The sequence below is a fragment of the Solenopsis invicta genome, chromosome 6 (genome assembly GCF_016802725.1).
Source record: "Solenopsis invicta isolate M01_SB chromosome 6, UNIL_Sinv_3.0, whole genome shotgun sequence".
Taxonomy (NCBI): Eukaryota; Metazoa; Arthropoda; class Insecta; order Hymenoptera; family Formicidae; genus Solenopsis; species Solenopsis invicta.
Genome location: NC_052669.1, coordinates 1,229,024 through 1,242,740, shown reverse-complemented (window position 1 = coordinate 1,242,740; position 13,717 = coordinate 1,229,024). Strand labels below are relative to the sequence as shown.

General features: G+C 32.0%; 1 protein-coding gene and 1 long non-coding RNA gene across 2 annotated transcripts in view; both read left to right on the top strand.

Annotated features, from left to right (window-relative positions):
• Positions 1 to 13,717, top strand: part of LOC120358135 — a 143,999-nt gene that overhangs the window by 34,186 nt on the left and 96,096 nt on the right. The window lies entirely within an intron of this gene.
• On the top strand, positions 9,579 to 12,428 carry LOC105205221. Its single transcript, XM_039450962.1, has 7 exons — positions 9,579 to 9,723; positions 10,272 to 10,401; positions 11,013 to 11,062; positions 11,471 to 11,588; positions 11,696 to 11,760; positions 11,910 to 11,990; positions 12,096 to 12,428. The coding sequence occupies exons 1-6, from the start codon at positions 9,682 to 9,684 to the stop codon at positions 11,937 to 11,939; spliced, it is 435 nt and encodes a 144-aa protein (XP_039306896.1). The 5' UTR covers positions 9,579 to 9,681; the 3' UTR covers positions 11,940 to 11,990; positions 12,096 to 12,428.

Sequence of the window (13,717 nt, the reverse complement as noted above, 5' to 3'; positions counted from 1 at the left end):
GTAGTATGACATACTTGTATTATTAATATTACCTTTGATCTTTACTTTTTAAGCGGATTGACAATTTCTATTTTTATTGATGGAAAATCATGTATTGTATTTGCATACTCTAGACAATTAGCCGTCAAATTTCAATATAATTTACATTTAAGAAATTATTTATTTGATGCTTTACTTACATAATTGATATTCTCACCCTGATTTTTTAATTATTTGTATATCAATATACGTATTAACTGAAGTTGAATTATTAATTATTTAATATTATATTATTTAATTATTAATTATTTAATTATTGTATAATATTAAGTTGCAAAAATCTCAAACAGTTATGTATAAGCACAATGAGGAAAAAAAGTTGTTAAATTGTAGTTAACTTGCCTAAAAATTCTTTCAGTTTGAGTTATTTATGTATTGAACTTTAATACATAAAATACTTGAACTTAAATTTAAGCATTTATATGTATATTTAAATACATAAACACTCGGACTGAAGAAATTTAATTAAATTGAAAAATTTAGTCAAGTTAACTTTTTCTCTCAGCGCTTCTCAAGAAAAGATTTCTTGCGGAATTCTTCGCGGAATTAATCGCAAAAGAATTAACAAGAAAGGAAAGACAGTCTTGTAGTTTTATCATATAACTTCTGGCAATATGTTTCTCATGTCCGCGGATTTATGCGAACAGCACGCAAGCTTGCAAATGAAACATGAAATTTATGTATCGGACGATTCCAAGTAGCATATTTCGAATATAAAGGGGAAAGTTTTGTCTTGGATATCATCCGTTTTCGTTTTTTGCCGATAAGCCTCTGATTATCTTCGAAAAGAAACGGTATTCTCAAGACTTTCCCTTTACATTCGATATGGTTGCAGCTTTTAATACGAAATAAAAACGTTTGGCTTCCTTTCATAATTCATCCAAATGACGGTTGCAATTATTTTTATTCAAGGTGCAAAAAATAAGAGAACGTACACATTGAATACAAGATATTACGGAAATTGTGATACAATCGGGAAGGGGATAATAAAAGAAAAAACAAATCGAATATGTAGAATATTTTTCATATAGTGAATTATTTTTGAGATGATCAAATTTGAAAATTGCCATATTTTAACATAAAATATAAAATATCTCGTAAATTATTTATTTTTTTGTGGAATTGAATAAATTAACATTTTTTAAATTGAAATTAGAATATAGTTAATAATTTATAGAATTAATTTACATTAATTTACATTGCATGAACGGAAAACTGTCTCGAATAAAAGTTGCGTTAAGATGAAATTAACTCAAGTTAACATTAAATATTAATTTTGAAAAGTATTACTTATATTAAATTAGAACGCCGCAATTTTTAGAATTAAATTGCTCTAAATAACTACATATATTTTACCTAAAAACATATCAAACCTATAAATAGAGATTTATAAATTACCTATACAAAAGAAAAATTCATGCCCGTATAATAACTATGATTCTTCATTATTTGATACAAACTTAGTTTACAAATAATTATTTTGTAGCAAGACACGATCAAAAATAAATTAATAGTTTACTAGATATTTTACATTTTAAGTTAAAACATATCAATTTTCAAATTTAAATAATTTATCTTGGAAGTAACGCATTATACGAAAAAAATTGTATTCAACATTTTCGACTTATTTTTTCTTGTAGAATCATCCCTTTCCCAATATCATGGTTTCCGGACTACTCTAACAGTTAAAGAATCATGGGAATATTTATTTGCAATTTGCACTTATAACGTTTGATATTTATTCGATCGTGATGAAAATTTTTTAATGCAAGTTAAACGTGACACTTTTATAGTCACACTTGCGAACTCGTCGCCGATTTTGGCAGGATTGCGAGGGTAAGGATTAGATGTACTCTCCGCGTATGGACGCGCGCGGGTGCAGGGTCTCGGCCAGGACCCGAGTAACCCAAACCTCGGCAGGTTTTTCAGGTGCAGGTGGTTTGCCAGCATGCGAACGTATGAATAGAAGACGAACGGGTGTATCCACTCATTGTGAACACGCAGTAGAGTGTGTCTTATATGTTTGCGCGAGCGCGACGCGTAGAAGAGGGTTTCTCGATTCGTTTTCTTCATGTTATCTGGAAGGGACGTATACGGCGGGCGCTAGCAAAAATGACATCGAACTTACGAAAGAGAACGTATGCTTCTTCTTTATCCAGTTATTTAGTGGCGCTTGCGATTCGACAACTGTGAGAAAAAAGAGCAAATATGTTTATCTCGCTAATAAATTACGAATCAACGGTAAAGTCGAGAGCGAGAGCTTTATTTTTGCTTCGCATTCGTCGAATAACGTATGAAAGGCAGCATATATGTGTGTGTGTGTAGATAAAAGGAGAAAAATTCTAATAAAAGGAGAAAGGAGAAAGATACGACGAAACGCGTTCAGAGAAAGCACCACACGACGTCTCGGGCGCCGGACTATATAATTATACTTACTCGATATCCATCGCGGATCGTCGCGGTAATCCCGTCGATTATTAACACATGCCTAGGATCAATATCTTACGCATCCTTCCTCCCCCCCGTGTGCACCGCGCCTTATGTCAGGGGGCCCCTCGACGTCGAGGGGCCCGCGGGCCAACTGCTGCACTTGGCTGCGAGGCTGCACTTTCGATAGCGCGGACGACTCGGCGGGAGCCACGCGCCGGGCCTTATGGGCCTCACGGGGTAATTAATACCCCAGACGAAGCATGCGTGTATGCGAGCGTGTGTGTAACCGATATCGTACGCCCCCGCCGTCCGTATCTCCTCTTCTTCGCCTCCGTCCCGCCGCGCCGACTCGCCTCCCTCCTTTCTTTTTTCATTTGAGATATTAGAGGCTCTTCTCCACGGAGGCCGTATGGGCCCCGTAATAATTGGCACGTGCAAAAAGGGGACGGGCCGCCCTGCTAGCACGCTGTGCGCTGCCCTTAAAATTCGACATTGGGTCAGTGATGCGCAAAATTGATCCGGTAGATCGACACGTTAGATTAATTCGCCTATCCAGCCAGGAGTAAGGGGGAGGGGGAGAGCAGCAGGTTATACTCGCTATGAAAAAACACACAAGGTGCACGGCGATGGTGCGGTGGCCAAGATTTGTTTAACAGCAATTAACAGCCATTTGTGGCGCGTGTCAAAATGTATGATGTAGAAATATATAAATGAAAAATTTTATCAATCTTTCTAACGTACAGAACAAATTTTATTAATCTCAGTGTAGTCAGCGTTTAATCAAAAAAAATGTGTATCCAAATAAATTGAAATATACATCGTAACATATGTTATATACGATACTAATTGCAAGTTATTACCTCAATAACTTTGTACGTTGGAACGAAAATTGTGATAATATGATAAAAGCACAGTACACAATTTCTATTATCAAGCGTCATAAAAATTTTAATTTGTTATATTGAAACTTAAAAATTATTAATGAGCAGCATTCTAACTTATAAATTAAAATGTATTGAGCGATAGTTGCTTTTTGAAGAATAAAAATATAAATACGTAAACTGGACATTTTTATTTAAAAATAATATTATTGGGAAACTCGATGATTCTTTTTAACAAAAATGATACAATTGTTTTTAAAAATATTTCTATAAAAAGGCACATTGAGAACCGCTGTTACACACAGCCATGAGAATGGGGAGAATTGAAGGCTCGAGAGATGCTGAGGGGATTATTAAACGGTGGTAATGGCGGTAATAAACACAATTACAATAATCTCGATGCTCGCGAGGCAGCGGCTGACCTCGGCAGCAGAGGTATAAAGTGATTTAGGTATGATGTATCGCTTTTGACAAACGATGTCTTTATCACGCCAAGCTGCAAGCGCGTCTACTCTTGAAAGTCATACATAAATGAGGAACAAAGCTCGCGTTAATCACATGAATTGTAATACAATTTATATTTTATTTACGTATTGATATTTACATATTTGTTACGCCAAGAAAGTGCGGAACTACCGTTATACGTACGAAGAACGCATTAAATCGAACGATTGTACGTAAGCAATTGCAATTTTATTCCGCCTATAGACGATCGAAAGTGCGATTCGAAAGCTGCAGGAAAGATTAATCGGGTCGATTAAGTTGAGAGCGATTTTTAAAAAAAAGAAAGAGGCGGAGATAAGGCCGAATGCAGATGGGCCGCGGCAATCCGGAAATAAACGTGAGTGCACTAAATGGTGCCTCGGTTGTTACCATTGGGGCTAGCCCCCTCCCCGATATAGTTGCTAACTTATCTGGCGAAATAACGGCGTCGGTTACTGTATTTACTTACCTTACAGAGTAGCACGCCGAAATCTTACATGTTCGTCGTCGAGAACTACCTGCTCGTGCATTTATCGAGGGGAACGATACTCCATTATTAATATAAGAAAGTGACACGCGCACGAGTTGCGTGCAGTTGAAATCGTCTCCATCGCTACGGTAATGAGCCGAGAATTAACGAAGTTGATAAGTCTCTTAACACATTTGTCGCATATAATAATATAATTAAGCTTTGATTAAGATATCTGGAGTTAAAACATTAACGGTACTTTTGTATATTAGAGGAGAATTGCTGAATACGTTCACGAAAAGACAACGCAGTTTTCTATAACATGGCCAAAGCGTCTGAAAACTGAAAATTATTAAACTGAATGCAAGTTTAAAAATAATTTTGTTTTATATATATTATATATATTATAATATAAAAGACTATCAAAATAATATGTTGGACGTTTAAATTGGTTGCTAGGATATTAAAGCTTTTTGAGTAATTGCTCGTTATGCTTAATTATTCTTTATAATTATTATATTTATTTTTATGATGCATTAAAGTTATTTTCAGATCTGCTTCCAACTAAATTTTTAGATACTTTGGTAAAACTGTTCGTTCCATATTGTCCATAAATTACCTCATTAATGTTTTATATTACTACTTAATATAAGCAACATTATCTTTACGGAAATAAACTATTGAAAAGTCACTATTCGATTTCACTAGTGAGATTATTCATTTTCTAATATTGATTATTTAAAGCTATCCTGATATAATAGCAATCGTTGAAGTAATCGATCGTACAAACAAATTCGAGTAAACGTTCGTTTCCATCTCGCGCGTCCAATTTTTTTCGGATATTTTCGATGATAAGATAATTTCAAATGTACATTTACGCTGCTTTCTCGCTCGCAGCTTCCACTCACGACACCGCGATGTGACGCGATGCAATGCTACGCAAGAATTTCTCTTTGACCGACGCGGACAATACGCATTTACACCGGCGACGATGGCCAATTAAGTATTATAATTCGTCGTTTGCCCTGAGGCGACGCATAACTTAATGCAAACAAGACCCTTAAGGATCGGGTCAGCAGCCGCATTAAAAGTCACTGTTCACGCCTGTCACAATATTTTACGTACGAATGAACACCGGGGCCCGCGGGGGTTGCCTTTTGTGTCGCCACACGTCCCCCGTAAATTTATGCCCTTTTAAATGGAGTGACCCCCACTTACAAGGGGCGAGGGAAGGGGGAGGAAGAGGAAGGCTGGCTAGCCATCCAAAAATCCACGGTAAAATCGTTGAATGCCCTCACCTCCCGTTCTCCGACCGGACCGCCTCCCGAAACTTGTCGCGGGTGTAAATCACACGTGACATTGCTTTCGTTCATCTCGTGGGGTGAAAGCGAGCTCGCCCGAGTGAAAATTAGGACGAGAATTATGCAGTATTTCGCGCCTCGTCGACGAGCATCCTTGGGATCCTCGAGGATCTTGAATTCAACCTTTCTCTCGAACAGGTTCTCTCAATTTTATGGGGGAGACGAGGGATGTCGTGGCTTGACAGGGGTTGGATTACGCGGGTGTAAACACGCCGCCGGAGGTTTCGTCGTGGCTCGGAGAACATGGATAAAAATATTTGAAATTATGATGCATTTATGTAAACTTTTGATAGATATCGTGGGATAGTTCAGTGCTTTAATGGAATTTAACAATATGACTAAAAACGATTTCAATAGCCATGACGCAACCGATAGAAATCCTGGAATCCTGGAATAATTGTATTTAGAACAGTAAATCGTTACTTGATAAAAGTGCGTTAACATTTAGGAAATTATTTATTTAATTGTAAATCAAACGGACTTTATGTTTCTTAAATTTTTTATTTAAGCACCAAAAGATTGAATTGAAAAAATTAATGTAATGGTTTACCATTACATTCATATAAAGTGCGATTCATTTCGACGTGGCTGGCTCCGAGTCTGTTTGCGTTGAATAGCTTTGTCGTCGCAATTGACGCAATGTGAACGGAGGCTGCGGCAACGACAGCCTGAATATTATACGGGTAAAAGGGCAGGTGGGTCTGAATAAGCGGTAGTTTAGTGGCAATAAATGTTTGATGTTGCGTTAACACATAAAACATGATAGGCGAGAGGTGCGTTTTCTGCCAGCCGTTGACCGCAATTTTTTCAGATTTTACCTTTGAGATTCCATCTACGATCTACGTGAATGAAAAAGATTTATCTCCTTCGAGAGTGCACTTGACCCTTGGTGGGACCTTAAGATTGCTAAGGAACTCACTCTTGGATATAAATCTAAGGGCGACGACACGCTGAGACCCGAGATTGAATAGAGAATCAATTGTAAAAGAAACCATAAATCGCTAAACGGATTTGCGGCACCATTCTGTTTCTGAGTTTACTCTATAACTCATATTACACAGATAATATCGAAGCTTTTATTCAAACATATGATTTCAAATAAAAATTGACATAAATTAATTAATAACATATGTAACATGGTGACATTGTAAATATCAAATTTGAAATATTTTAATTAAAAAGGTGTTTATATAATTACTAGATTTTAATTATTATTTTGAAAAATGCAATTGAAAAGAATATTACATCTTAATTTAATTAATTTTTTGATAAGCTTGACAATAGTTTTCAATAGTAAATAAAAAAAAAATTTTTTTTAACGCAAAAGAAAAATTTAATTTTTGTAATGATAATTATAACTACTTAAATACGTACTGTTTTTATATATAATTTATGTATAATTTAGTAGAGCTTACGTTATACTCGTATGGTCAATAGAATAATTTGATAAAAACGTTCACTATCGATATATACTGATTATTCGACGAAAGCGCATTCGATGGCTCTCATGTAGATGATTCTTTAGATTGCTGGTAATTTTTGCACGACTTATTTTCGTACACCTATATGTTGATCTTCTTCTTTAATTGCTTTAATTGCTGTCGTGAGCCATTTCGCGAGTCAATGAAACACTTTATACGCACGAGAATGGCACATTAATAAATACCGACAATTTTTGATCGTTTATCAATCAACGTGTTATATGTGACCGAGAAAGTGAAAAAGAAGGGACAGAAAGATGAAACGTGTTTAACCTGCTATCGAATAAGTATTGATCATAAAATCTCTCATTTGTTTCCAACAGCGAAACGCACACAATGTTTTTGTGTGCTAACTCAAACAAAGATTTGTTTTTAACGAAAGCTGGAAAGTAAAAGTAAAATGTGAAAACAAAAGAAAATATTTTTTGAACGAAAAATGTAATTAGAGGATTTCCTATAAACAAAAATTGTGTTTAAAAAGTTTAATTTTTAAGAAATAAAAATCTTATCTTCAAATCGTTCATGTAAATTTTTCTCCAGATAATAAGTAAGAGAACAAAGTTGTAGACTTTAATTAATATTTTAAATACTTATTTAAAATAAAAATTTAAAACATTTGGGTTTGTTTGATTCTTACGGGAATTTCATATTTACTACCAATTTACTCTGTAATAATCATATCTTACATCTTTTTTACAACATTAATAATAATAAAGATGAAAACGGAAATATTATTTAAAATAAAAATAAAAAATTATTTATTTTTATTTACAAATTTTACAAATTATTCTTAATAAAGCAGTTTTTTTATATTTTTTGCATAAATATAGTAATTTTTTTTTTTATATAAACATAAAAACGACGTTATTATGCTTTGACACAAAAATTTGAAAGTCCATTAAAAAAAAAACGTGCTTCAAAATTTATTTAATTTTTGACGGAACAAAATTTATTCATAATTTAACGCTGATAAAAAATTAGTGCTATAAACCAGATTAAAAAAAAAATGAACTTATTTAACTTTTGTAGGAAACTTCAAAATTTCAATTATAACGTTACGCAGAAAATTGATAGCATGCAGAAGGAGAAGATGGATGCAGAAAAAGAATATATTGCAGTTGTGATATATTTTAGCAACGAACTTTGCAGGCTCAGTTCAGTTATTACCGAATTGGTTAATTGATTTTAATTAAGTACCGATACGTGCAAAATAAAGTTATGGCGAACATTATGGCTGAGGCTCGCACGAAATAATTTTCACGCTGCTGATGTACTGCGCGCGTGTGTCGGCGTGTGTGTCCGGTAACGAGGGTCGGAGAACATCCGAAATAAATTGTAATTACTATTGCCCCGGCCACAGGCGCGTGCCGTAGCATGTTATTCCTTCGTTCTTAAAGGTGCAATTAACCCTTCCAAAGTGAACGGCTCGTAACGCAGGCATTGCAGCACGCCACTGTTTTTTCGAATAAATATTCAAAAGTTGATGACGCCAATGTCTTCCTTATCGCTAAATTAATATAGCATCTTGATTGGGTCTCCTATCTTCTAATTAAAGGAGTATAACATGCACCTTTTTCTTTGCTCTGTGAACGCTTTTCACATGTTATAAATATTAATTAACTCTACTTAAAAAGGGATGCAGAATGAAATCATGCTTGACAAAATTGCATTCTTATAATATATATAAATAAAAGAAAACAATTATATACTTGATCTTATTTTATTGAAACATATGACATGTTATCTTCGTTGAAGCCCCTTTGCCGCGGAGGTGTAAATTTTTTTGTTTTCACACATCAGTTAATCATATAGATTTTTGAAGTTGCTAATAATAAAAACTGCAGTAAAAACTTTAAAACAACTAATCAAATACGGTAGTTCACAAAAATTATGTAGAATTTGAGTGAAATTAACTTTCCAAAGGTTTCGAGAACCCAATTATAAAAAATTCAAAATTATCAAAAATTATTATAATATATAAATTTATGTAGCACACACTATTATGTTCTAGTTGTAATTGAAAAGTAATACAATTAAAGAGCTTCCTACAAAAGTCAAACAAGTCCATTAAAAAAGTCAAAGTTATATTATATTATTATCTTAGTTAACAAAAAAATAAAAGAATTGTAAAATAAACAAGAGAAAAACTAAAATTAAATTTGATTTGATGCTTGGAATTGTTCGTATTAAAAGTTAAATGTATAAATTTTATTTTGTATTGCTGACAGCAAATAATGACTTCACGAGATAAGAAAGGCGCGGTTTTACATACGCAGCGACAGAAGTGCTTATAACACACTTGTTTATACGAAATCTAAGTGGAATATTACGCCAAGCAAGAAAATATGCACATCTGTTTATACAAAATGATGACGTACAAACAGTATGACGTTGTGTAATTTGTACAGTCAAATTAAGTATGTATATACATATATATATAATATACTGCGTCTAAAATATCGGTGTCAGTATCGACTTTGAAGTGCTGCAACGAACTTTAGAATCATCACGTTTTAGAATACTCCAAGATCAACGAAATGAAGATTGTAGTGTTCGTCGTGTGCGTGCTGGTTGCCATCGTGAGTACTGACAATTAGTGATTAATAATACTTTTCCGAGCCGTACATAAAAAATTCAACTAATTCATAAAGATTTTTTCGAACTCCGTTTGAGTGTGTGTGATTTAAATTACGTATATAAAAAGAATTTTAATTCTAGATTTAAAACTTTAGTAAAATATATTATATTAGCCTTTAATAATAGCAAATCCTTATTTTTGAGTACTTAATTATTCATAGACCAAAAATGTATATAGAGAAAAGCAAGTATGGGACTAAGATCTATTACAAAGAATGTATCACAAGTTCCTTACTTTATAGATGTCAAAAGCTTGCACGGAGAGTTTTGTATTTTAGGAACTGCGAAGTTATCACAAAGAACAAATGCATTCAATTGTTTTCTAAGTAAAATAATTTAACTTTTTCAAATAAGCGCCATATTGGTTGTATGATGCTAGATGCGAGAAATAAATATTATAATGTAGTAATGTAATATAATAAAATGTAATAAATATAGTAATGCAAACTACAGTAAAAATAATATTTTAAAAAGTAATCAATTCTTTCAGACGATGAGTGATGCGCAAAATGTGTTTGAAAGTATTATACAAACTGTAACATCAAAGGCAATCGATTTAAAAGAACTGATTGATTTGCCTCTAACACTTGCAGCATGCACCTTTAAAATGGGTTTATCCAGTGAGTGTTTTAATTAAATAACCAATATTAAATATTTTATTAATATATTAAATAATTTTGTATCTTATTAATTATGTAAAATAAAATTGTATATTGAAATTTTCAGTATAATTTTCAATACAATTTTATTCTTATTATTAACTTTTACGATATTAAACAGTTGATTATAATACATTAAAAATAAATTTACATTACGAAAGTGGCTACACCGGTTGAAAGAGGAACTAGTGTTTAATAACAATTTCCTATCTATATATATTTTAATAATTTTAATAATTTCTAATCATAAATATGTGTATAATATTTGGCCTATTCTAAATTATAGTAATATTAACTATTACAATTTTTTATATTATTATATTGTTTTCTATTATATTAGTTTTATAAATTTACATGTATATATTCTACTATAATAATTTGTCTTTTTGAGAAAGAAGGAGAGAGAGAGAGAGAGAGAGAGAGAGAGAGGGAACGAGAGACAACGTTAGTCTTAAAAGATATATATTTAGCAAGTCAATATACTGCTTTCGGAAATTTGTCAAGAATAACGTACATTTTGCTTTATACATTTGAAATTGTGTTATGAGAAACTTATAATTTGTATATTACAGAGATTGGCAGTCCCGAAATATCCTATTGTGTAGCAGAAAAGAAAAACTTAGTAAGTAATATATATATATATATAGAAGAGGAAGGGGGGGGGCAGAGAGAGAGAGAGAGAGAATTCATAAATGAGAATTAAATTAAATACGATATTCTAATATAATTTACACACTTCCGCTAAATTAGCGTTATCTTTTTTAAAATCTACAAAAAGTATATATTAAATAGATATTTATTAAACAGTTTTCACTATTAGAACATTATATATAAAATCTATTAAATTTTTTTATTTATAAAATATTTATATTTTGCCTTATTAAATATTTTATCTTATTTTTTAATTTTCTTAAATTAAAAGATAAAAGATATGTTAATAAATTAACTTATCGTACACGATACGGTATATAAGTGATATATTTAAATGTATGAATCTTTTTTCTTAATTACATGTTTCTTTTAATTTTAGATCAATGAACAAGGTGAAATAAAATGGGATGAGACTTTGATTTTTGCTAAAAAAATCTTTCGCGATGAAACTCAAATAAATTATTTAAACGAGATGATACAAAAATGTAAAGAAGAAGGTAATTAATTTTAATAATTATATGAACATATACATATGCAATGTGAAATATTATGCATTTAATTTATAGTACCATAAAACACAATTTTAATGCCTTTTCATTTGCAGGCGATAAGTTTGAAGGAAACCAATATGAAAAAACCATAAAATCTATAGAATGCGTATTGTCAATGGTAAGATATATATTCTAAGACAGCTAATATCATTTTAAAATAAAATATAAAATAAAAATTTCTCTTAAAAATATGAAAATTGTACACAATATAAAACAATGGAATTTTTTCATTTTCCTTAGAAATAAATATAAATTCTTGAATTACAGATAAAAAAAAAATTTAGTATTTTTATGTAAGCTGTCTCATCACTGAAGTGGATAATGTTTAAGGAGCTATGAAATAAATGCGTAAGTGATTTTCAATTACACACGTAGCTTTAAGATTTGTTAATTATTGAACATTTTCTTGAAGTATCTATAGATTAAAATTTTTTTTAAACTTAAAACTTTTAGAATTATTGAAATAGAATAAGGACTCTGAAGTAATGCAGTTGAAGAATTTCTTACAATGACCAAACAAGTCTATTTAAAAAAAATTCCAATGGCGCCAAATCACTTTTTTTAATAGCGTCACATCGTGAACAATTTTGCTTTAAAATAGTCAAAACTCTGAAGAATCAAATAAGAAACAAAAAATATCATAATAACATAAATAGATAATAAATACAAAATTTTCATAAAAGCCAAATAAATTTAAAAGTTTCAAAAATTTATAAAAACGACTGGTTTATCTACTTTGTTACAAGTTTTTGTTGCACTGAATAAACGTGTTGCTACCGGTATTAATTCTCCAGTCTCTCTTTATCTACGTCCTGTGATATATCTTTTAAGTATTATGTATATTTCAAACATAAAGCGCGTTTTTAAATGGTAAATTTTTAAGTGGGCCTTATTTAGTACTAGGTTTTATTCGGCTCAAGTACCTTAGATCTAATAAATTGATTCTGTTTATTTCTTCTTTTCTCGGCGCATTCGAAATATTTTCGAGAGTTTGCGTACGTGAGATTCGCTCAACAGTTAAGTCACTTGTGAAGGTAATTAAATAAGTAATCCATTATTTCCTATAAAATTCATTATATTTATTATAAAAACATATCAATATAAGTTAAACATGTAAAAGTAATTATTTTTATTTGTCTTTTTCTTATTGTTATGCAGATATATCCAAATTCAATTAATATTCGAATCAAAGATGTTCTATTCGATTCGACGTAAAAATTTCAGATTTGATTCAATTCAATTTTAAATATACAATCAAAATTTCAATTTGATTCAATTTAATTTCACAAATACTTGATTCGTACATCTCTAGAAGTTACTTTTATGGCTAAATTTGGTGTGTTTTTATAATAAATACTGAATTTTATAAAAAATAGCAGATTATTTATTTGTACATTGTAATATAATCTGATAATAATTACGCACGGGTTATCCAAATAAATTATAGAATTAATGCATTTTAATTTGTACTGTATGCTTTAGTTTACTCACACTTTATAATAATAACGTATTTATGGTATATTTATAGTATCTATATTGCAATGCAAGTAAAACTAAGTAAATAACAACAAAAAAATAATAAATGAACAGTACATACGTAAAAAGACTGCGAATATTTATACGAATATAAATTTCAAAACAAAGCGAGTAGGAAAGGAAATGTAATAACAGTACTCGAGAGAGATTGCTCTGAGTGTGATACGTCGCCACGGTTGACTTTTTTTTAATTATAACGACGCGAGATTAATGCGGCGGAAGAATCGGAGCGAGACAGCAGCGTGGTAAATACGGCGGTAGGTAATGAAGGTAATAAATGACGGAAGCCAGAGCAAGGTAAGGGCAGGTGCGAGCGCGTGCCTCGTGATAAGGCGAATCCTTAAAGAGATCTGCATGCGTGTATATATGCCAGCCAAGAAAGTAAGCGTCATACAGAGGATGGCGTGCGCCTCTCACGCGCGTCGTGTGTCGTGCAGGCGCGCTCTTTGTTTTACAACCACTGTCGGAGGCTTATTGTACGCGCGTGCCGAAGGTTTCCTTTTGCGAACAGCTCCGACACGAGTGCTTTCAATTTCGAC

Bases quoted from the DNA above. Each gene is read 5' to 3' on its own strand.
- LOC105205221 (XM_039450962.1), top strand. From the start codon at position 9,682: ATGAAGATTGTAGTGTTCGTCGTGTGCGTGCTGGTTGCCATC. The intron at 9,724-10,271 runs GTGAGTACTGAC...CAATTCTTTCAG, and splicing joins TGTGCGTGCTGGTTGCCATC to ACGATGAGTGATGCGCAAAA. The intron at 10,402-11,012 runs GTGAGTGTTTTA...TGTATATTACAG, and splicing joins CTTTAAAATGGGTTTATCCA to AGATTGGCAGTCCCGAAATA.